The 25396-nt window shown below is 40.5% G+C and overlaps 1 protein-coding gene across 6 annotated transcripts in view; it reads left to right on the top strand.

The window, feature by feature from the left end:
• The window catches only part of SUGCT (succinyl-CoA:glutarate-CoA transferase), a 793120-nt gene that overhangs the window by 465086 nt on the left and 302638 nt on the right, over positions 1–25396 (top strand). Inside the window, exon 14 of one of the 6 annotated variants that reach the window (XM_046021136.1) lies at positions 8472–8512. The exons of the other annotated variants lie outside the window; for them this stretch is intronic. Within the exon in view, the coding sequence (XP_045877092.1) occupies positions 8472–8484 (13 nt within the window). The 3' untranslated portion in view covers positions 8485–8512. Of the gene's footprint in view, positions 1–8471; positions 8513–25396 lie in introns of those variants that run through there. 6 annotated transcript variants of the gene reach the window in all.

Below are 25396 nucleotides of genomic sequence, written 5' to 3'. Positions count from 1 at the left end.
GTTTTATATGATTAATCAATATGAGTCATTTTAGTGTGTCCCATTGCATCTATTTGAATTTCTCTACTCCTTTGTTATTAGAATAATAACCAGGGATATCTACAGAACACTCTTTCCTTCACTTGATTTCCTTTAACCCTTTTACAATCTCAGTGGCATTCATCTGTAGATGATCAACTTAATTTGATGATTGGTGTTGCCTTATTTAAAAAAATCAAGTAAGAAATTATATCCATAGTGAAGCAGGCCATATTGTGTTTTGGTAGTTCAGCTTTATTACTATGCTTAACGGTGGTGATAACTATTATTATTTTTGTATCATTTAGTATTGATATTTTTTGACATAAGAAGCCATCACCACCTATTCGTCCCCTTAGCATTAATAATTTGTAATGTTTGGATTTTGACATCTTACGGGAAAGCAGTTCGAGGATGCATTTGTTAGGATTATTACCACTTACCAAATAAATGTCCTGGCATAGGAGATATTAAGCAATATAAAAGGTTTAAAGCTTGTGCATGGCCTACAGTGGAAAGTGAAGGCAAGGCCTATGATTTGATTTTTGAAGTCAAAATCATCCTCTCCCCTCCTTCCTAATACATACTGAACCAGATAAGATTACAGTTTTGTTCCCCAGGCTTTTAATTTTATTTTTATTAGAGTGGAGGGTGAAGCTGTGTAAAACAAAGTAAGCACCATTGTTACATAAGTGTTGCATGTAGACAAGGCATGTTTAGCTTTTAAGGTACTTTAGAATATTAAAGACTAGAATATGAAAGCTGGTAAGCTAGGTAAGTTTTTCCAGAAATGTTTCTCTGGAAAAAAGAAAAAACACCCAAAGTTTAAGGCTCAGGTTGACAACACAAAGGAATGATAAGAAGCAAACATTGAAATTTCACTGACACATTTTCTTGAGTAAAGATGGAACATGTAAGACGCCCCCCACCCCCTTACACTCACACTGCCGACCCTGTGAAGTAGGTGTGCAGGTGAAGACCGAATGAGAGGCTTTGGGACTGCCCAGGGGCAGAAGGCAGACGCACAGATAAAAGGTGGCGCTCTCCTGTCAAAAACTTTAAAGTAAAGCCCAAAACTCATTCTTCCCTAGTCCTTGAGATTGTCCTTTTCCTTATTTAACTTTCTCCCTCAAGAAGATAAAAGAGCACGTAGGAAAACCCAGGCAAAGAAAAATATGTGTACAAATAATAAAATATGCCTCGGAAGGGTCACAAAATCCCAAAATGCTGTGTAGTCCAGCACATTCAGAAGTGAGCTCGACTTTTGTCTGAGATTTCTGGCAGCCAGCAGTTACAAGCATCACCATTTTCATAAAATAAGCCATTGGTCTAGACAAGCAAACTTCTTCACTGACACTGTAAGAGAGACATTTTTCTTCTTAGTCCTTCTCAAGTTTGGGAAATGGTGGTTTCTTGTCTTTTGTCTCAAATGTTAGGTAGAATCTTCTCATTTACAAAGTACCGAGTGAAAGTTGAACATCTCTCAGTGATAAGGTAGAAGGAAAAGGATTTGCCAACATTACTTCATCCCTGGATAAATGCTTCTGACATTTTGAACCATAGAATAGGTTATTGTTTTAGTACCAACTAAATGCCAGTAAAAACTAAGGTGCTGGCATTCTCAGTTCAGTTAGCCAAGGGAAAGAATAGTATTTATTTATTTATTTATTTATTTATTTATATTAACATATAATGCATTATTTGCTTCAGGGGTACAGGTCTGTGAATCATCAGTCTTACACAGTTCTCAAAATTTACCATAGCACATACCCTCCCCAATGTCTGTCACCCAGTCACCCTGTCTCTCCACCCCCTATCCCCCAGAAACCCTCAGTTTGTTTCCTGAGATTAAGAGTCTCTTATGGTTTGACTCCCTCCCTGGTCCCATCTTTGTTTCATTTTTTTCCCCTCCCTACCCCTGACAAGCCCCCACCCTGCCTCTCAAATTCCTCATATCAGAGAGATCATATGATAATTATCTTTCTTTGACATATTTTGCTTAGCATAATACCCTCTACTTCCATCCACGTCATTGCAAATGGCAAGATTTCTGTCTTTTTGATGGCTGCATAGTATTCCATTGTATATGTATACCACATCTTCTTTATCCATTCATCTGTTGATGGACATCTAGGTTCTTTCCATAGTTTGGCTATTGTGGACATTGCTGCTACAAACATTCGGATGCATGTGCCCCTTCAGATCACTACATTTGTATCTTTAGGGTAAATATCCAGTACTGTGATTGCTGGGTCATAGGGTAGCTCTATTTTCAAGTTTTTGAGGAACCTTCACACTGTTTTCCAGAGTAGCTGCACCAGCTTGCATTCCCACCAACAGTGTAGGAGGGTTCCCCTTCCTCCACATCCTCGCCAACATCTGTTGTTACCTAACTTGTTAATTTTAGCCATTCTGACTGGTGTGAGGTGGTATCTCACTGTGGTTTTGACTTGTATTTCCCTGATGCTGAGTGATGTGGAGCACTTTTTCATGTGTCTCTTGGCCATTTGGATATCTTCTTTGCAGAAATGTCTGTTCATGTCTTCTGATCATTGGATTGCATTGTTTGTTCTTTGGGTGTTCAGTTTGATAAGTTCTTTATAAATTTTGGATACTAGCCCTTTATCTGATATGCCATTTGCAAATATCTTCTCCTATTCTGTCAGTTTTCTTTTGGTTTTGTTGACTGTTTCCTTTGCTGTGCAAAAGCTTTTGATCTTGATGAAGTCCCAATAGTTCATTTTTGCCCTTGCTTCCCTTGCCTTTGGCGATGTTTCTAGGAAGAAGTTGAATGGCTGAGGCTGAAGGAGTTTCTGCCTGTGTTCTCCTCAAGGATTTTGATGGATTCCTGTCTCACATTGAGGTCTTTCATCCATTTAGAGTCTATTTTTGTGTGTGGTCCAGTTTCATTCTTCTGCGTGTGGCTGTCCAGTTTTCCCGACACCATTTGTTGAAGACTGTCTTTTTTCCATTGGGCATTCTGGAAAATCATGGTTTAGGAAGAAGGTGAACCATATCCAACTTATTTAAAATTCAAAGCACTCATTTTTTCTGTGACTTTTTCTATCCACTCTTATTTCCATGCTTTCAGTTTGGTTTTGTGTACATATTTTGTCTCTCAGGTGCTGTGGTAAGCACTGTAATGACAGCAAAAATGAGCAAAAAACAAATCAAATCAAAACAAACCCACCTGAAGGGAATTTGTGATCTTGCAGTGAGCAAAGAGAAACAAGCAAATATTTTGGTTAAAAAATATCTCCAGGCTGTGTTAAGCTAACTGCTCAAGAAAAGTAGAACCATGAAAAATAAATGCAAATGAAAATAATGATGCTTACACTGAGTAAAGTAGCAAAAATTAGAAAACTGGAGAGAGCCAAGTGTTGGCAGAGATATGGGTGTATAGTGGCTAACATGCACTTTTGGGAGAGTGTGTACCCATGCAGACATTCTGGAGGACAGTTTGGCATTACTTAATCAATTTCTTGTGACCTTGCATTTCTTCTGTTCAGTATATATACCAATAAAATTCACAAACAGGTCCATAAGAGGTCACGTGTGAAGATAATCATTTCTGGTGACCAGGAGAATATTGTCAAAAGTGTAGGTGAAATGTAGGCAGTCTACATCAGGGAGTATTTTTTTTAAAGATTAAGAAAAAAAAACTATTTATTTGAGAGAGAGAGAAAAGCAGGAGGGAAAGATGGAGAGGGAGAAGCAGACTCTCCGCTGAGCAGAGAGTCTGTTATGGGGCTTGATCCCAGGACCCTGGGATCATGACCTGAGCCAAAGGCAAATGCTTAACCGATTGAGCCGCCCAGGTGCCCCGCATCATTCAGTATTATGCAGTGGATCACAGTACTGGTAGCAACATGGAAGGATCACAGAACAGCATGGAACAATAAAAGATGCAGAATAAAATTTATCATGGTACCCATTTCAATAAATTAATATGCATGTCTAAAAATAGTACATATTTTCCAAGAATGCTTCATAAAAACATATGTATTTAATATATTAGAACAGGTTTTTGTGGAAAAGGAGAATGGAAATGGGAATGGGGAATAAAAGGGACAAGAAATACAACACAGGGATGATCCATTTGCCCGTCTTCACAACATGACATTCAACAAGGAGCGTGTTGAATTCAGTGCTCTACATCAGGGAAAACAAACATGGAGATTCAAGGTGGCAGGATGTTACAACCTGACGTGTTGAGGACACACTTCATAGAAAAGTGGCATTTGACTTACATCCTAAAGGATGGCAAAAATTGGACAGAGGTTAGGGAAGATGAGAAGCTAGTCCAGGGGATAGATACCGCGTTATATGAGAGTTGCCTTCTGGAGAAAATAAGGCCAGCAACTGCTTGGCGGTGCAGTGCCCAGGCGTCAGGGTTCAGCGAGGAGGGAAGGGCTCACTCTGGTTGGTGCATAGGGTAAGATTGGGGCACAGTAATAACAGCCGACATTTGGCACCCAGTGTCGGGCTTAGTGCTGAGTCCTTCATGCACCTTATCTAATTAATCTCCATGATGGCCACGTGACATCCTTAGTCTACACCTGACCATCGTCAGTCTTCATTACTCACCTCACTGATGGGGCAACTATGTCTTAATGAGGTAGGTCCCTTTCCAGGCACACATCCTGTGATTGCTAGATTCGTGACAAAAAGCCTATGCCCTTCACCCCCACGCTCGACTCGCTTTCGAGGAAGTCCTCCGTCAGTGTGGATGCAGAAGCACCTGGTAGTGAATTGGTTAAAGTAGCTCAAACTCAGCCCTATGCTGGGTATGGCTTTAATTATCCCTTACTACTGATTAGTTTGATAGCAAAGGGATATTCGAGAAGGAAGCTGCCCATATTATGAAGTTCTGCCTACATTTTAAAGGCCTTTCTGCTCATGTGTCTCTCATTGACATGATGAAGGGGCTCTGCCAACATCAAGCTAAATAAGGACAAAACATTTATAGGCACCCTTTTAACCCCGTTGGAGCTGTGCATTCCGAAATCCCTCCACGGAACAAGTGGGTAAGCACAAAAGGGGCAAAACTGGCCCTTTTTAACTACAAAGACTGAGGTTTAAGCTTTATCGTGCTGTTTATCTTGCTGCCTTCATTAAACTCCAAGCTTCTCTGCCATAAAGATGGGAGAAATGACCCCGTCTCTATGGTAGAGTTTGGAGTCTCAGCTTGCTGAACTGGAACGCAAGACAGATCATTCAGGTCAAAAGAGGAATAGAATTTGGTTTGTTGGAAATGAATGGCCAAATAAACATTCAGGCCAATTACTATGACAGTTTCCATGTTTCGGGAAGTGGAATTTGCAACATGAGGAACTGAGGTATAGAAGCCCACCAATGGAAAACAAAAGCCCACGTGTTTAGAAAGGGCTTTTAGTGACAGACCCAAGTGAACTGAAGTTTCAGCAGGTCTGGTTTTTATTTATTTATTCCTCTTTATTGCATCCCCACCCATTTCTCAAATTCTTTCTTTGCTATTTACACATCAAAACATCTGGGATTGGGCTCCCAGCACCTGCTATAGGAAGCAGAGATTTTTCCTGCCGAAAATACACTTCTCAATGGCAACATTTAAATTAAATACTCCTCATTTTGTTCCAAAAGAATGTGTTTTAAGGTCTGGTTCTAAGCAAATACACGGCTTACGAAACGAGAAGAAGAACCTGCTCATCCTAACAAAAGACATACCCGAACCTGAAGATCTTGATAAAGGAATAAAACAAATGAAGGATTCAACACACAGACTGAAAACAGCCTCTTCATAGTTTAGACCTGGAAGACTGTACAGTACATCTGTTTAGCATCTTACAAGCTGAAGAACTCTGCCTTGAAAAACCTTCTGTACCAATGACACACAGAATGAAAGGTTAGGTTATGACTTTCAGATGGAAACCTGCAAAAGTTTATCTGCTGGACGGGATGGTTAACTCTTACTACTTCTGATTCCAACTGCTAAAGAGATTTTTCATGTGTGAATTCTAATTAGCTTCTTAAGTTTCTATCAGAAACACCAGAAAGAATTTTTGCGTGGAGAGAGTGAACAGGTCGTGGACTGACTAGAATGGTTTAGTTGTAACCTCCATATGGAATTAAAGTCCCCCCCCCGCCCCGTAGGGATTTTATAGAGTGCGTTTTAATAATAAGCATATATGTCTATATATTGGGTTGGGAACAGAAATACCATATTTGAAATATGAGCGTGTTACAAAGCCTCTTTAACTGGTAACAGCCATTGGAAGTTTTGCCGAGATAAAGGAGGCTGTTTGTTTCCAAGTGTGGGTGCAGAGAAATGCCCTTAGACTGATGTGGCAAAAATCATACTTACTGAGGAGGTACCATCGTTTGTCACAAAGTCGCGGAAAATTAGAAAAAAAATCCTTTTGGTGATGAGTTTGCTACCAGAATTGTATCGTCTTTGTTTGCAATTTACTTGACACACACACCCCCCTGGGGTGGGGGGCGTAGGGAGGGGAGGTGGGTAAGAATGAAAAAGGGCAGTTTCCATACACACCAGGTTCTCTCCCCTGCTTAGTTGTCCCAGGGATGGACGTTTTCTTGACCCATAGGGAGGAGATACTTTCTTCTTTCCCGACCACAGGGGAGGCTTGCTGCCAGCTCCTTTGCCTCGGTGCCCCCGGCATCCAGCAGATGCATCTCAGAAACACTATTTGAAGTTGTCTGTGCAGCAAGTGGGTGTGTGAAGGAAGGAGAGGTATCATTTCCTTCGGAGACATACACACCCTCCGACCCAGACGGAGGAGGAATCTGCTACCCAGCGGGCTCGCTGCAAGGGATTTTCCATGTGCGTTTTATTACGCTGAAGCTGACTGTGGCGACAAGCTGCACATTGAATAGTTATCTGTCTCTCCTGAAATTTCACATTCTCTCCTCTTTTGTAGGGAAAGTGATGTAATACCCTATTGCTTGTGTAAACAGTATCATTTAATTAGAGGGTGTCTGTTTTCTCTTGCACACCGTGAACGCTGCATTCTCCTCACTCGGATGCCATCATGCACTTGGTTGCACGGCGATGACCTGTGCTCTTGGGGACAGCGAGGTGCGCACGCTGACACCGTTAGTAGCCAGAAATTTTCGCTGGGGAAATAAGTTTAGGACACTGTTATTAATTTGGTTCAGAAAATTGCTGCACAGCACTCCGATGAATAAGACGTAGCCGAACACATGGTCTTCGTTATTCAATAACTATCCCTCTGCAAAGGAGACATGGTCTATTTCCCATTTGAGAAGGAGCTTACAACAAACTAGTAAATATGGAAAAAGGGCTACACATGTACTATAATTTTATTGAAGAGTGCACTTATGTAGCCCTCCCCCACCCCGACACACTCACACAACTTGTCCACATCGATGTAGTCCCAGCTGGTATTAGCATAATCATTACCACATTATAAACAAGCCTGTGGAAAAATAGCCTGAGAGATTTAGATGTCTTGTTTTATAAATGAAGGCAGGTGGGGAGGGAGAACCAGATATTTTGGGAACAAATTCTTTTTTTCCCCTCCCTCTTTAGAAATAATAGGTTAGATCTCATAAACCTCAATTAATGGCATGGACAGAGGAGGTGGAGTTGGAAGGAGTCATGACACATTCAGCATTCCTGGATCGAAGTCAGCCAAAGGCTTACCGTGGAGCCCCTCCACTGGAAGAAGTTCTTATTTGATGATGGAAACGTTGAGCCTCCCTGTTTTCTTTCCTACTGGGGCACAAGTGGAATACTTTTCATAGAGTTCCTGTTGGTCAAGGTCTGGCTCTTTGTTTCCTTCTCTATTGTACTTTTTCCTGGAGTTGACCAGATGAGAAATCTGGACTTAATAGCTAATTCCAAGTTTTCTGCCAAGACCAGAAATAAAATATGATGTAAAATATGGCCTTACCTGAAAGCTTCAGGACATTAAATGCTGTTAGATCCAGGTTTAATTGTAAAAAGAACCCAAGACAGGGGAAGGAAACGAGTTTTATGAAAGTAAGCCTTGTCCATGTGTCCAGGTTCAGACAGCAGGCTGAAAAGAGGTTTAGCGTGCTCCCCCTTTTCCTCTTCTTCTTATCCTATTGATTGTTACAGGCATGCAGAGAATCAGTAAGTATGCTAGCCACGGAAGGATCAGGGCTACGTTCTTTCCAACTTCCGACAGGAGCGGTGCCCAGAGAACAGTTTGGTGGGTATAGATGACATTGGTGAGTGCGGTTGAGGCAGCGCCCTCTGTGGGTTTGTTACGTCTTCTGTGGATGCGTGATTTGTTTGTAAGGTGCCTTACTTTGATCAATGGGCTTAACCATCTGTTCCTATAAGACCAGAATCATATATGAGTTTCAACGTCCAGGAAGTTAATCTTCGAGGACAGTCCTCTCAACTTTGACATGAAATTTTTTTTTTTTTTTTGTGACTTAAACAACATATATTTATTTTCTCATAGTTTGAGAGACTAGAAGTCAGAGATCAAGGTTTGGTTTCTTCTGAGGCTGCCCTCTTCATTGGCTGGCAGATGACTTCCTTCTTATCTGACATGAGATTTCTAGTTGGAATGAAGTTAACAAGGCTGTCTCTTCCTACGCTGGCTTGGACTGAGGTCGAGGTAAACATCGTAGATAACAGACTTATGGGAAAGGAATGCCCACATATCAAACTGGCACGATCATCTGCTTTACTGGAACCTCGCTTAACCCCTGTGCAATATCCTCAAATTGCATCAAGTGCTGAAATTACTTAATGTTTCATTATAAATAAATTATCTGATATGAAATGTGTTATTCACATAAATTGGCTTTTTCCATGACTAAGAAAGAGAATTAGATTAAAAAGGGCCTGTTTCAAAGCGACATGGCCAGTTTTCCTTTATATGTTTGCTAAGTTAATAAAGTAATTGATATTGCAAAGACTTGGCCAAAAGGCAGGACATTTTCAGGCCTTACAATTAAACCATCATGTCCACAAGAGCTTGCTTAATGTATTATTTATGGAGCACTGATGGAATGGATATTCAGTGTAGTGTAAGAACAAAGTGCAGCCAGTGTATCCACAGTGTGAGTAAAAGCGTGTGAGTATTGTTTTCTATTGATAATAGAAGCTGAGAATTACAGAACAGAAAAGGACCCTGGAGGGTTTCTGGTAACCACTCATTTTATAGATGAAGAAGCAGAGGCTGAGAGAGGGGGAAGTGACTGGCTTACCCCAGGGCAGAATAATTCCGCTGCAGTTAGAACTCAGCCCTGTTGATTCTCAGAGCACTAGAGCCGTCCTCTCCCACTGGCTCCATCATTATTTTTGCCCCATTTCCGAACAATTTTGGAATTCTGAAGAATTCCGGCTGGATTCTGAGCCTCTGCCCACTGCAGTCTGTCCTGCATACCAGTATAAGATGAACCTTCTGTAAGTCCCGTTCTTTTCAAGAACCCCTTCTGCACTGCTGGGTATTTACCCCAAAGATACAGATGTAGTGAAAAGAAGGGCCATCTGTACCCCAATGTTTATTGCAGCAATGGCTACGGTCGCCAAACTGTGGAAAGAACCAAGATGCCCTTCAACGGATGAATGGATAAGGAAGATGTGGTCCATATACACAATGGAGTATTATGCCTCCATCAGAAAGGATGAATACCCAACTTTTGTAGCAACATGGACGGGACTGGAAGAGATTATGCTGAGTGAAATAAGTCAAGCAGAGAGAGTCAAGTATCATATGGTCTCACTTATTTGTGGAGCATAACAAATAACATGGAGGACATGGGGAGATGGAGAGGAGAGGGAGTTGAGGGAAACTGGAAGGGGAGATGAACCATGAGAGACTATGGACTCTGAAAAACAACCAGAGGGTTTTTTTTTTTTTTTTTCAACCAGAGAGTTTTGAAGGGGCGGGGGGGGGGGGGTGGGAGGTTGAGGAACCAGGAGGTGGTGGGTAATAGGGAGGGCACGTACTGCATGGAGCACTGGGTGTGATGCCAAAACAATGAACACTGTTATGCTGTAAATAAACAAATAAAAAAAAATGGCAAAAAAAAAAAAAAAAGAACCCCTTCTGTATTAGGATTCTCCAGAGAGACAGAACCAGTAGGAGACAGATGTAAGTCCCGTGGGAGGAGGTGTGATACGGTTCCGGTGTGAGCGTGCGGGTCACATGTACCCGTGGGGGGAGGTGTGCTGTAGTTCTGGGCTGAGTCTGCAGGTCCACGGACCGGGAGAGCCAGTGGTTAAGTTCCAGTCTGAGGGCAGGAGAAGACCAGTGTCCCAACTCCGGCTCGCAGACCAGTGAAGCTCCCAGCCTCTTTGTTCTATTCAGACCTTCGGTTGACTGGATGATGGCCACCACATTAGGGAGGGTGATCTGCCTTACTTAGTCTATAGATCCAAAGGTTGGTATCATCCAAAAATATCCTCACAGACACATGTCCGTTAATCTTTGACCAAATATCTGGGAACATCATGGCCCAGTAAAGTTGATGCATCAAACTAACCATCATACTTTCCTTAAGAGCATATAATGGCTATGTCGTCTTCTTGCTTTTTTTTTTTCTTTTTAGCCAAACTTTTTATTCATTTCAAAACTCTTTCTTGGACTGAATCTGATTATATCATCTCTTGGACACAGAGAGAAGGGAAGGAAAGGCTGACTTTAGTGCCAAATTGCTCTGAGGCACTACAAAAGTCTTTTAGGACTTATTTCTGTTACAAAATAAATACATGTTTACATTAAAAAAATGCAGATAATAGAGATAAGCAAAAGAAGGAAATAAATGTTTTCCTTAATTCAAAAGGCAGACGTAAACTCTATAGCCATTTAGACTTTTCTGTATGTAGTTATATAAAATTTATATATGATGCTCATTCTCAGTGCTATCATTTTTCACTTACACACTCATATACCTATGAATGGAATATTTTTCATTTTTTCACGGTATTTTCTTTATGAAAATCCCATAATCTGTTAACTAATTCAGGATTGGATACCAAGATAATTTCCATTTTATGCTGAGACACCACTTTGGACATGCAGCCTTGCATACATTTCTAATTATTCTTTTATAAAAAAATACAGGTGAATTTTTATTTTCCTGATCACAGCAACTCTAACACCATTTTGCCTCATTTTCACCTTCTCATCCTGTGTTTTCTTCAACTTTCTAAAACAAATCTTTTAATTTAGTGAACTTGGGTTTACATTGTCGTGTATTTTTTACTTTTTCTTATGTGTTATTTTAGTCCTCCAGAGAAGCTATGAAGTTCTTGAAGGGAAGAATCATATTTTATATTTTCATATAAAGATATAAGCAAATAATCACATAATTTGAGTTGTTCATGAAACATATTATGGATTGTTAGACAATTTTTAGTGCAGTAGCCTAACACCTAAAGAAATGATCTTACAGAGTTCCTATCAGCTTTGAAAATTTGATAACTCACCACTTAAATGTAAATAGTGAGTTTCTCAATCTTTCCATCATTTGACACATATAATTGAGGACTTTGTGAAGATTATTGCAATGGTCATGTCTGAGAGTGTCGTGTAGCACAAGAGACTGTTTCTACATCTAAAGATATAGCAAACAACCTAGGTCACATATAATAGGTTAAAAATTATTCTGGATACTCTTGTGCTTGCCCTGGTATGATGTTCCATGAAGAAATTATTCCATTTAACGAATGGCACGAAGGTTGCCCTTTGTGAATATGACATTCACTGTCGCTTTATAGTTTGGATTTTTATTTGACATTAGGTCTCATGATGTAGACTTTCTATAGACTTGATTAATAAATTATGGATAGAAAATATTATTGCATTCTAATAATAGAACTCTTTTCTGGTAATAATGAATAAATACTAATAGGCCTTGGAATAGTCACCAAGTTTAAATTGAACATGAAATCAGAACAAGCATTAAAGAAATGTAAGTGTAGGGCGCCTGGGTGGCTCAGTCGGTTAAGCATCTGCCTTCGGCTCAGGTCATGTTCCCAGGGTGCTGGGATCGAGTCCCATATTGGGCTCCCTGCTCAGCGGAGAGCCTGCTTTTCTCCCTCTCCCTCTACCGGCTGCTCTACTTGTGCTCCCTCTGTATCTCTCTGTCAAATAAATAAAAATCTTAAAAAAAAAAAAAAAAGAAATGTAAGGGTAGGCTGAAACTTTGGGAGGAAAACACCTAGATGGTAAGACTCTATTGAAGAGTTTATTATCCAGTTGGAGATTTGGACACATACAATTCTCTAGTATGTCAGTTTCCCAAGGTGATGCAATTAGGCATTAACATAATTCAAGTATATAAGCAGGGATAATTACTGTGACTAAGGGGATTAAGGAAGGAGTCATTGGAAAAAACATGGGAAAGGGGCTTGAGAGAGAAGTGGGATTTGGTGTGCGAATAGTGGAAAGTGAATTACGAGTATTAGAGATAGAATGAAGAGCCAGTATAAATATCTGAACATATTTATTCCTAGAACATTGAAGTGTTTGGTGTAGTGGGGGAAAAAAGATGAGGGAGGAGGAAAATGGTCGAAGAAACAAAAATGGAAGCGTGGATTGGGGTCTGACTCAGGGCTATTCAGTGTCGCTCTAAGCAGTTCAGAATTCATTTTCTAGGTACTGGAGGGCAACTCTGGGACAGGATTTTAAGCAGAGAATGACATGATTGGGTTTATTTCTTAGGTTAATATTCTGACTTTGTCACAGAAGATAACTTGCAAAGGCTAGACGCTGGGGGTAAGAGAACCATTGGGAGTCTACAAACTGAAGTTCAGGTTGACTATCCATAATTATGAATTGTTATTTATAATAGTGGCTCTATCACCTGATGAAGAGATTTTAATGGACTTGAAACTGTCTTGGGGTGCTTGGGTGACTCAGTCGGTTAAGCGACCAACTCTTGATTTGGGCTCAGGTCACGATCTCAGGGTTGTGAGATGGAGCCCAGGTTGGGTTCTGCACTGGGTGTGGAGCCTGCTTAAGATTCTCTCTCTCCTTCCACTAACCACCTCCCCCCACCAAAAAAAGAACACAAAAAGCTGTCTTGGATTTTATCTGTGACTTTGGATCTTCCGGTGTTTTTATGAGGTATCAGCGGCTTTCATCTTCCCTTCTGCTCTCTGTCCAATCTCTCTAGGAGGCTATGTTTGTATTGTCATAGGTGGTGCTGGTGGGACTCAATTTTTCTGATCTCTAGCAGTCCAGATTTCATCTTCTCTGTAATACCTAGTCTTTTATGAGTTTTTGTTTCCTCTCGTGGACAGATTCTTTTGTCTTCTACCTCGGGTCTCTTTTGACAGGAAGGCAGGAACAGAGGTGGAACCAATCAAGAACCGTCCATTCCATGGGGCGCCTGGCTGGCTCAGTGGGTTAAAGCCTCTGGGTCCTGGGATTGAGCCCCAAATCGGGCTCTCTGCTCAGCGAGGAGCCTGCTTCCCCCTCTCTCTCTCTGTCTGCCTCTCTGCCTACTTGTGATCTCTCTGTCAAATAAATAAATAAAATCTTAAAAAAAAAAAAAAAAGAACTGTCCATTCCTGCTTGGGTGAAGAATGGCTACTACTCACATGTTATAACAATGTCATTACAGGGTCTTCTCCTGAGACGTAAAACCAACACAGATTTACCTGAGCAGCATGTAGTCATACACTGTGGTGATAACATTAACTAAATGTATGAAATGATGGTATGAACATCACAAACAAATACAAATATACCACTATACTTCTTCTTGGCTCTTGGACTCCATTTACGGGGGAAGCTCTCCCTCACCAGAATAGCCATGGCTCTTTCTCTGTCCTGTTACCCTCACACTCTCTTTTTCTGTCCTGCAAGGGGCTCTCGATGTCTTGCAAGGTCCACATACGTTTCACCTCAGTCCTCAGAACCGATTTACTATATTCCCAGAGCTCTCCTGGCCTGGAAGTCTTAAGGGGGCCCTTTCCCTTCTTTCTGCTTTCCCTTTTACTCATTTTGCCTGTTTCCTTTTTCTCTTCTGTGATTTTTCTCCTTCCTTGGCAGCCATGCCTTTCATCATCTGTGACTTGGTGTTCACCAAGCCCTTCTCAGGCCCCCTGCTTCAAGTGGGCATGCTCTCTGGATGGTGGGTGCCCCTCAGACCCCTCTTATTGTTCTCTCAGGCCACTTTTGTTTTTATGGATTACAACTTCCCTGTTCTCCTGTTTTCCCTCCACAACTCCCCTCCCCTGCCCCCCATCTGCATTGGTTAAATCCTCGTGAAGGTTCTGGCCTTTGTGTTGAAAACTGCTTGCTGGTCTAAAAGACAACTTGGTTTCTGCTGAATATAAACTTTTATTTATTTTCCCTCAGAATATACTATCTCTTCAGAGGGAGAGAATTGACTTCCAGGCTGAATGCCATCATCTCTGTAAATATGTTCAACCTATGCTTGCATAGAACTTTAAAACACATTTTATTTTATTATTTTATTTTACTTTATTATTTTATTTTATTTTATTTTATACAAAGCAGTGGTTCAGTGAGTTCATGAGGAAGTATACAGTGTAAGCCAAAAAGAGAGATAAATAGATACTGTGCTAGGTTGTGATAAATATTGACAGCCCAGACTGAAGTATATTTATTTGTTCACAGAGCGCACAGCAGTGGAATGTGGTGTGTGCTAGGTTCCGTGGACATGAGGCAGTAGGAGACATACTGTCCGTCTGCAAGAAGTCAGTCTGGTTGGACGGACAAACGCGCATAGGGATGGGAGGATTATGGTGATGATGGTGATTATGGTGATGGTGATTACAATGAGGTAGGATGGGTGCCCTGAGACAGACGGGAAGTAATCTTGAAAGCCCAGATAAGAATGTAAGTTATTCTGACCCAGCCCAGGAAGGAGCTCTGCAGGGGATGGGGGGTGGGGGCCTCAGTTAACCAGCCTGAGAACTACAGAAAGGCTGGAATCCAGCTGCCCTCACAGGCGGGCATCCCACCTGGTTTGCAAGCCGCGACACGCCACTTTCAGCTCAGTTACAGAGTTTATCGGAATCGTTCCACTTGAGCTATGCGATCTTGGAGGGCTTGCCCAAACTTCAGGGATCCAAGTTGTCCAGACAACAGAAGCATCTATGAGATGCTTGGAGTTGTTCATCAGAGGTCGTGGGTTGCTGTTTCCCATGTCAAGTCAACACTTTCCCTTGACAGCGTGATAGCAAAACGGTAACATCTGTTTCTCTGCGACTCCGCTATGAGTACGTTGAAGGGGACACAGGCCGTGATTCAGGGCAGCCTGCGACTTGTAAGGAATTTCATATGGAGAGAATTCGACTCTGTGGTTCTGAAATTAGGGTGAAGAGGAAGTTGCTTTTATTACTGTGGCATAAGAGGCCCCTCTGCCCTCGATTTCTCTTTCTTTTTCTAATTTGTAACCATTTCCTGACCAACTTTTGTGTTGCATGCTTTCTCGTAAGTTCCCCGATGCTTCCAATCAGTTAGTTACTGTCCAGGGCTGCACCGGGCAGGCCTGGCGTCCCTGCACCTGTGCTCAGAGCACGGATAGATGACATGGGGGCTGGTGCGGGCTGGCCAGGGCACATGGAACTGTTCAACCCCACGTCCTCCGCCACGATGGTCATGCACTGGGGGCCTGCCCGGCTCGCTCCTCTCATTTTCCTTGTCAGCATGACCAAGATCAAAGTGCAAGACGGCTGCATAAGTGATAACCTAGAACTTGGCCCCAACACAGAGGCTGCGATCAGGGCAACGTCCCCCATCCCACTTTCCCCAAAGGCACGGAAGGAAAAGGGCAAATTATGTTTAAGTACAGCCTTTCTCACGAGGCCGCTTCCAAGCACCCCCCTCGCTTTGTTTCCTGAACCCATCAGAGTCATATTAATCAATTGGTTCAGGGATTTGAAATTTCCTGACCTAATCACGGGATTTGGGACATACTGATTTCTGTTTATGTGAAGCAGTGGCCGTGATTGCAACATCTGTACCGGGCTGAGCTCACATGTGTCCTTCCATATTCGGGGATTGAGATGGTTCTAGCCGTTCTCCTGAAGGGTGGGGGTGAATGATCCCCGCTTGGGTTGAGAGCAGAGGATAGTTTACTTCAGGAATGCGTTTTGTTTAAAACAATATTTATTAATTCAGTCTTCATTGACAAACAATGTTCATAATGGCAACGCTAATTTAAGGAAGTGATCAGACAGGTAATAATTACCTTTGGGTTTGTGTTCCAGCTTTAAAACAAAAAAACAAAAAACCTTGCAGTGTTTCTAACTTTACTTAAGTCATGCTGTATACTTCCTCTCTTCAAGATGAATATTGGTGTCTTAAAGAAAGTGAGCGCTGGGCTGGGGATATAGCCTAAAATTAGGGAATAACTGGGAGTTGAGTGAAAGGAGTCATTCTTTTAGAAAAATAACACAAGTTTCAGTTAGCGAAATTTCTAGACCTGTTCTCTAGATGGACACTGCCTCTGAGATCATGCATCATATGGAGTAGGCCTGGAAAGTCGGGACTGAATAATGCAGCCCTTGCTTAATGCCGTCGTAAGTGTTTAGTGTTTTCTTTATCAATGTGATTGATTATATTTTATAACAGATGATAATTCCTCCCTGGCTTCCCAGACATCCCAGCTAGTCCACATGACTATTCTCATCCCTTTCTGAAAACGGGTATCTCTATATTAATATCTACATGATCTCTAGCTCCGTGTATCTACCTACATGCACACGGATTGATGTACCATTAACTGGTAGTGGAAAGCTGAAGTGTAGATGCTGCCACGCTCCTGTCACCTTTACTAAGCTGTCACGTTTGTGCACGTGTGTGTACACGTGCCTGCACTCATGGGCACGCACACTTGATCTTGTACATGTCTTCACTGCTGTTGGCTGGGCTGCATTTCACATACTCTTGTGTCCTTTCTCAGAAAATGCCGGTATGTTTTGGAAATGCTGAAGGTGATCCCAGTCAGTACGCACCATCCCAAGTAGTGAGTCAGCGTGGCCCCGGGACTCAGACAACTCGGGTTAGGTCTTGCAGGTGGATTCTTGGTGAACTGGATGCTTGCCTTCTCTGGGTCTCATGCTCTGCACCTGTAAAATGGTGACACTAATGAACACCACAGAGGGTTTTTACAAGTTTTAAATTAAGAGCTGTAATGTATGGAGAGACATGGCTTTAGTGCTTTGAATTCTGGCCCGGAGTTGGCGTATATGGATTTGCATCCTGGCTTTGTTTCTTAAAAGCTGTTCATTTAATCCTCTGTGTCTCAGCAAAAAAAAAAAAAAGACGTAAGACACATAAAGAGCATAGAGCCTGGCACATAGTAAGCACTCATCAAATATTTGCTGTTTTTATAAAATCTTAAAAAAATTTGCTATTTTTATTTAATTGTAGCAGCTATGCAGATGTTAACTTCCTTACAATGGGCTGATAACAAGGCAGTGTCTGACTCCGAGGGCTAGTGGTTTCCTAAACCTGTTCTAACTACTGATCTGGAGAATATAGTGGCATGCCAATTAGCATTTTGTTCTATAACCTGCAGGATTTGTGAGGAAGGGAATGTATTTGCCGGCTTAAGCCAAAAGTGTGATCGCATGCATGTGTCTTAAGGACACCTGGAGTCATTCAGCTTGTCCACATTTCAAGAACGCCTCGATGGTAACTGTGAGAGTTCAGTAGCTTCTCTGTGGGGATAGTTTTAATGACTGTTGTTCTGTGGGTAAGAATGAATTTTCCGTTTCAGAAAAAAAAAAAAATCAGACGTTTGTAGAGGAGTTGTTTCACCTTAATTGATATCTTCAGTCTGCAGAAAAATGTTTCCTTGTCATTCCTTAGTTAAGTATTTGCCAATTTTATCTCTAGAATTTCCCATGTATTTTTCTACTATTCCAGAAGTTTTACTTCTGAGCCTCCTAAGAGGTTTCCCTTCTTCCAGGATCTTTTCTCTGTAATTCTTTTTGCATACCTTGTCAGAGACACTTACTAAAGCTCAGGCTCTGTTCATTTCATGGCCAGGCCTAATGGTTCCTCATCCTCACCTAGGATGCCTATCCCCAAAATCATATTTCCAAGACTCCTTTCTGCATATCCTGTCCCACTAAACTATGCTATTCTTTCCTAAAACATAATTTTATACATTATTATTATTTTATGAGGGGAGAGGAAGCATGGGAGAGGCAGAGAAATAATCTCCCCCTTTGAGGAAGCCTCAATCTCACGACCCTGAGATCATGACCTGATCCAAAATTGAGTCAGATGCTTAACCAACTGAGCCTCCTAGGTGACTCCATACTTTTATATGTTATATATTTATGGTCATTTCTAAACTGTTTGTTTATAAGAATTATGTGATCTTTCATATAGTGTTTGATTTGCAATTTCAAACTATGGTGGTGCTGCCAGACCTCATCTCCTGTTGGCATAAACTGTTAGCCTGTCGTTTTCTGAGTATTGTGAGCCCCTGGAGCTGCCCCAGTCCCCAAGGAAGGAGGAGGAGTAAGAACTTTTAGAACTCTCTGGAGACAGAGAGGGGGAATGGCCCCCATGGTGGTCCATGCCCTCTCCTCTGATCAGCAAAATTGTTCCTCTGTCATTTTTTTTTTCATTGAATTGGCCTCATGTTTCTGCAATAGCTGAGCTTCAAGCTTGTAGGTCCCAAAAGGCTGCTCTCCATTATGGTTATCCCTTCTTCTAGTCCAAGATCCACTTTTATCCCTTGCTGTTATTCTTCAGCTAGAAGATAGAGACACAGGGGTGAAGAGAGGGAGCAGGGGAGTGTGGTGGGGGCAGGCAGCAGAGTCAGCAGCAACCTAGTGCACCTGCGGCTCAGGAGAGCTTCCATGGGGAGGAAGTTGAGGTGGTGGTAGAATGTGTCCCACCACCTTGGGCATGCACGGCTTACTGAAATAGACTGTTGGACTCCATTGCTGAGTGTCTCATTCAGGTAGGTCTGGGATGGGGCCTGAGATTTTGAATTTCGAAACACTTTTTTGGGGAACTCATTATATTCGGTAATACAGTGTTGCTGAACACTGCCTGATCGTGAAGGTGCACTGTGCCGTCATTCCTCTGTAGGGTTGCTCCGTAGTTCGATTGACCTTGAGGGCTCTCCCCAAAGCTTGCCATTTGTAACACTCAGGTTGAATGCCACTTCTTTAGTGATTTTTTTTTATTTTTTATTTTATTATTATTATTTTTTTAATTTATTTGACAGAGAGAAATCACAACTAGGCAGAGAGGCAGGCAGAGAGAGAGGAGGAAGCAGGCTCCCTGCAGAGCAGAGAGCCCGACGTGGGGCTCAATCCCAGGACCCTGGGATCATGACCTGAGCTGAAGGCAGAGGCTTTAACCCACTGAGCCACCCAGGTGCCCCGATCTTTTTTTTTTTTTAAAGATTTTTTTTTTAAATTTATTTGACACAGAGAGAAAGATCATGAGTAGGCAGAGAGGCAGCAGAGAGAGAGGAGGAAGCAGGCTCCCTGCTGAGCAGAGAGCCTGATGTGGGGCTCAATCCCAGGACCCTGAGATCATGACCTGAGCCGAAGGCAGAGGCTTAACCCACTGAACCACCCAGGGGGCCCCTCTTTAGTGATCTTTTATGAGTCCCTTAACCAGGGCATAAAACAGTTGTTCTCTCCAATTTCTTAGCAATGTATTTGCCCCTCATAGTAATTACCACCATCTACACTCTATAAAGTAGTCATGTCTTGACTTTGCTACTTGAAGGCAAATGTATTAGTCTCATTTATCTCAGTTCTTCAAGTGTTTGCTATAGTGCTTTACACACACGAGGTTCTGTTGGTGGGCTCTGCCCACATCTCCTCGATCTCTTTGGAGATTTATCACCCCTGTGTATCTATCCTCTAGCTTCTGTATGCTTTGTTCCTACCAACCTGAAGTTCTTACTTTCTCTAGAGGACTAACCTTGAGCTACTTGAGCCACTTAACTCAGACACGTGAAGAGCTATGATTTTCTGGAAGTTCACACCCCCAGCAGAGTGACCTGCAGCTAGTACTGTAGCACACAGATCCTTTCCTTGAGATGGACACACACACACACCACAACTCTCACAGGATCAGGCTGAGACAGGGACCTGACCTGGAATGAAACTCTTGTTTGTCATCTTCTCCTTCCCTATCCTGTCCTTACTCCCTTAACGGGTTGCTCCTAGGAACATTTCCTGAATAAATCACTGATACATGCATGAGCTCTTGTCTCAGGGCCTGCTTCTGGGGAACTGGCAGGCATCGTGTAAATGCCTAATGAATGAGTGCTTGAAAAGGAATATAACATCATAGTTGGAGCTTGGGCTCCAGAGCTGCACTGCTTGGATTCAAATCCCAGTTCTGCCACTTAATGAGCTCTGTGACCTTAGGCAAGTTATTTAACCTCTTTGTGTTTAAGTTTCTTTATCCATAAAATAGAGTTAAAATAGTTCTTTATGGGGGTGTTAAGAGGATTAAATAAATTAATACTTGTAAGTCATTTAGAATAGGGTAAATGTCAGTTAAGTGTTTGTAAAAACAAATTAAAAAATAAGTGCATTTTCATTTCTTTCAGAAATTAAAGAAAGCATCAGTAATTTAAAGACATACTATGTTCAGTGATAAGAAGGCAATATGTAGATGATAGTACTACCCAAAGTGATCTATAGATTCAGTGTAACTCCCATCAAAATCCCAAAGGCTTTTTTTTTAAAAAGAAGTAAAAGTACTAAAGGGACTCTGAATAGCCAAAATAATCTTGAAAAAGGATGAAGTTGGAGGACTCATGCTTCCCATTCTCAAAACTTATTATAAAGCTATAGTAATCAAAACAGTGTGGTACCAGTATAAGGACAGGCATTTCGTGGCTATCCCTCATATAGGCAATAAAAACCCTCGGTTATGTGATCATTTGTTTTTTAACAGAGGTCCCAAGATGTCTGGGAGGGCAGTCTCTTCAACCAAAGTGTTGGATATCTACACACAAAAAGCCTACACCATATACAAAAATTAATTCAAAATGGATCAAAATCCTAAAATGTGCAACCTAATACTATAATACTGGTTGAAAAACAAAACAAAACAAAACAAAACAGGAGAAAATCTCCATGACTTCGGATTTGGCAGTGATTTTTTTGGGATATGATTCCAAAAATACAGAGAGCAAAAGAAAAAAAAATAGATGAAATTGACTTCATTAAAATTAAAAACTTTTATACATCAACAACCCAGAGATGGGGAGAACATATTTAAAAATCACCTATCTGATAAGGGATTAACATCCAGAGTATATAAAGAACTCCTACTACTCAACAACAAACAATCCAATTTAAAAAACGGGCAAATAACCTGAATAGACATTTCTCTGGAGAAGATATATAAATGGTCGATAAACATATGAAAATATGCTCAACATCATTAGTCATTAGGGAAATGCAAATCAAAACCACAGTGAAATACCACTTCACACCCATTAGGATGGCTAGTATAAACAAACAAAACAGAAAATAACAAGTGTTGGTAAACATATGGAGAAAGTGAAACCCTTATGCAATGTGGGAATGTAAAATAGTATGACTGCTGTGGAAAACAGTTTAGCAGCTTTTCAAGCAGTTAAACATGGATAATCTCATTTACAATTGCACTGAAAACAATAATATATCTAGGAATAAACTTAACCAAAGAGGTGAGAGGCGTGTACTCTGAAAACTATGAAACACTGAAGAAAAAATTCAAGACAAAGCAAAGAAATGAAAAGACCCTCCATGCTCATGGGTTAGAAGACCAAATGTTATTAAAATGCCTACCCTACCCAAAGCAATCTACAGATTTAATGCAATCCCTATCAAGATACCAACAGCATTTTTCACAGAACTAGAACAAACAATCCTAAAATTGTATGGAACTACAAAAAAACCTCAAATAGCCCAAGCAATCTTGTAAAAGAAAAACAAAACTGAGGTATCGCAATTTCAGATTTCAAGTTATATTACAAAGTAGTAGTAATTAAAATGGTATGGTCTTGGCATAAAAACAGACACATTGATTCATGAAATAGAATTGAAAACTGATTAATAAACCCACAATTACAAGATCAATGAGTCAATGAATCATCAACAAAGGAAGAATGCATATACAATGGGGAAAAGACAGCCTCTTCAACAAATGGTGTTGGGAAAACTGGAGAGTCACATTAAAAGAATGAAACTGGACCACTTTCTCACACCAAACAGTAAAATAAACTCAAAATGGAGCTAAAGACCTAAACCTGAGACCAGAAACCATAAAAATCCTAGAAGAGAGCACAGGCAATAATTTCTCTGATATGGGCTGTGGCAACATTTTTCTAGGTGTATATCTGGAGGTTAGTGAAAGAAAAGTAAAAATAAACAAAAAATAAACTATATCAAATTAAAAAGCTTCTGCACAGTAAAAGAAACAGTTAACAAAACTAAAAGGCAAGCTATGGAATGGGAGAAGATTTTGCAAATGACAGATCTGATAAAGGGTTAGTATCCAAAACATATAAAGAACATTACAACTCAACACCTAAAAAACCAAATAATCCAATTAAAAAATGGGTAGAAGACATGAACAGATATTTCTCAAAGAAGACATATAGATGGTCAACAGACACCTGAAAAGATGCTCAATGTCACTGATCATCAGGGAAATGCAAATCAAAACTACTATGAGATATCACCTCACGCCTGTCAGAATGGTTAAAATAAAAAACACAAAAAACAAGTGTTGGGAAGGATGTGGAGAAAAAGGAACCCTCCTGCACTATTGGTGGGAATGCAAACTGGTGTAACAACAGTGGAAAACAGTATGGAGGTTCCTCAAAAATTTAAAAATAGAGCCACCCTACCATCCAGTAATTGCACTACTGAGTACCCCCAAAATGCAAAAACACTAATTCAAAGGGATACATACACCCCAGTGTTTATTGAAACTTTATTTATAATAGCTAAGAAGCAGATTGATGAATGGATAAAGAAGAGGTGGTATGCATATATATAGAGAGGTGATATATATATTATATACATATATGCATATATATAGTGGAATATTATTCAGCCATAAAAAAGAATGAAATCTTGCCATTTACAATGACGTGGATGGAGCTAGAGAGTATAATGCTAAGTGAAATAAGTCAGTCAGAGAAAGACAAATACCATATGGTCTCGCTCATTTGTGGAATTTAAGAAACAGAACAAGCAAGCAAGCAAAGGAAAAAAAAAGACAAACCAAGAAACAGACTTAACTATAAAGAACAAACTGTTGCCAGAGGGGAGGTGAGTAGGGGTATGGCTGACATAGGTGTTGGGGGGTGGAAAGAAAAAGATGTTAAACATGGAATTACTGTATGGTCCAGTAATTCCACCAGTAGGAACATATCCCAAAGAAATGAAAGCAAACACTTAAAAAGATACTTGTATTCCAATGATTACAGCAGCATTATTCACCATAGCTGTAAGGTGGAAACAACTCAAGTGTCCATTACAGATGAGTGTATGAACAAAATATTATATACAATGGAATATAATTCCATATTATAAGTCCATATAATTCCATATAATGGAATATAATTCAGCCAAGGGAATGAAATTCTGATACAATCACAACATGGCTGAACTTCAAAAACATTATGCTAGGTGAAATAAGCCAGACACAAAAGGACAGATATTAATGATTTCACTTACATGGGGTACCTAGAATAGGCAAATTCATAAGAGACAGAAAGTAGAGGAGAGTTTACTGGGGGAGGAATGAGAGTGGGGGTTATTGTTTTATTGATACTAAGCTGCTGTTTAAGATGATAAAAACATTTTGGGAATATTGTGATGATTGTGTAATATTATGTATGTACTTAATGCAGTTGTGTACTTGGAAATGGTTAGATGGTTTATTTTATGTTATGCATATTTTAAAAAGAAAATGCATTAGTTCTAGTCTTTCCTGTCTGTTTTGGGGACTTTGATTATCTGTCTCATTAATTTTTCTTTTCTCCTTTATGAAGGAAAGACGAGTGACTTGTCTGTGATATTTAAACAAAATGCTTGAGTAGCCGTGAGTTTTTAAACATCCAAATAAAAGCAGAGAAATGAAAAAAAAAAGCACTGTGGATAAACATGAATAAATAAAAAATAGATTATTTGAAAATTCCTTAGGTTTAGTCAGATTTTGTTATAACCCCATGAGTGCTATGAAAGCAGTCTGAGCCTAGAGTTTTCTTCAGCTTTACCGTTTATGATTTTATAAAAGCTGTCCATATGGGTCCACTTGGTTTGGGCTCATAGGCAAATTGGTCTCCAGCCAGATGCTCCATCTTCTTACGTATCACACCTCTCCGTAGAGCTAAAACGTTCCCCTGAAGAGAAACTTTTAAAAATCCCACAGACTCTAATTTAGATTTGGCAATCACGGTGCTGTGATGTTTGAGTGTTTTAGACTTAGCAATAAATAATGTTTTATAATTTCCCATGTTTGGTGTCTTAGTTGCTGTGCTGTTTGTATCTATAACAAAAACCCTAGACATAAGATTAAATTAAGTCTAATAGAGTCTCTTGTTGGCCAAGATTGTACTTCCCACCCCATCATCTCAGATCCTTCTCATTTTTATTATAAATAGTGAAGTGAAATGAAAGAGGTAAGGAGAGGAAGTTCATTTGTTCATGAAATAGTATTCCTCAAGGAATCAGTAGAAAATTTCAAATAATCATGACATTTACTCTGATATATTTTTGTCTTCACTTCATACAATTTTTGCGTGTTTATTTTAAGACTTTTCAGCCATCATCTGGCTAGTCCAGTGTTGGGGGTCCGTGGGACAGAGGACCGACCCACTCAAATATATATTATCCTGCTTCCAATTTCATCAAAAGGGATACAATAGGAACTAAAGACCAAATTCCACGTAATAGTAACTTTCCCGAATTCAGCCAGTCTCACACTTATTCCAAACAAAACTACTCTAAGTCCTTTCTGGAACAAGACAAGACAAAACAGTAAACAAACAAACAAACAAACAAAAAAAACAGTAATATGTTGAACTATTTAACACACAGGAGTTGAATATGCAATAGTATAGTGTTATCTTTGCACCTTGGATTCAAATCAGCTCCTTTTTTGTCATTGGTCTAGGGTTCTTAGGCGAAAGGGGAGTTTGTTATAAATTAGCCTGTTTAAAACATCTTGATGTGTGTTACTGGTGGCTCTGCTGTCAGAGACTAAAAATATAATACATCTGTTCATCCGCTGTGCATGGAATTAACTGTGATGACAGATGAGTACCCCTGAGTGTGTAGCTAGGTTGACCTAGTGAGTACTTAGTCAATACCCACTGGTCGAAACTCTGAGTGTTTGGAAAGGGACACACACACACACACACACGCACATATATGTATCCATGTGCACATAATACA

Source organism: Meles meles, chromosome 10 (assembly GCF_922984935.1).
Source record: "Meles meles chromosome 10, mMelMel3.1 paternal haplotype, whole genome shotgun sequence".
Lineage (NCBI taxonomy): Eukaryota > Metazoa > Chordata > Mammalia > Carnivora > Mustelidae > Meles > Meles meles.
The sequence above is the reverse complement of the archived record's forward strand: the minus strand, read 5'-3'. Positions and strand labels throughout refer to the sequence as shown.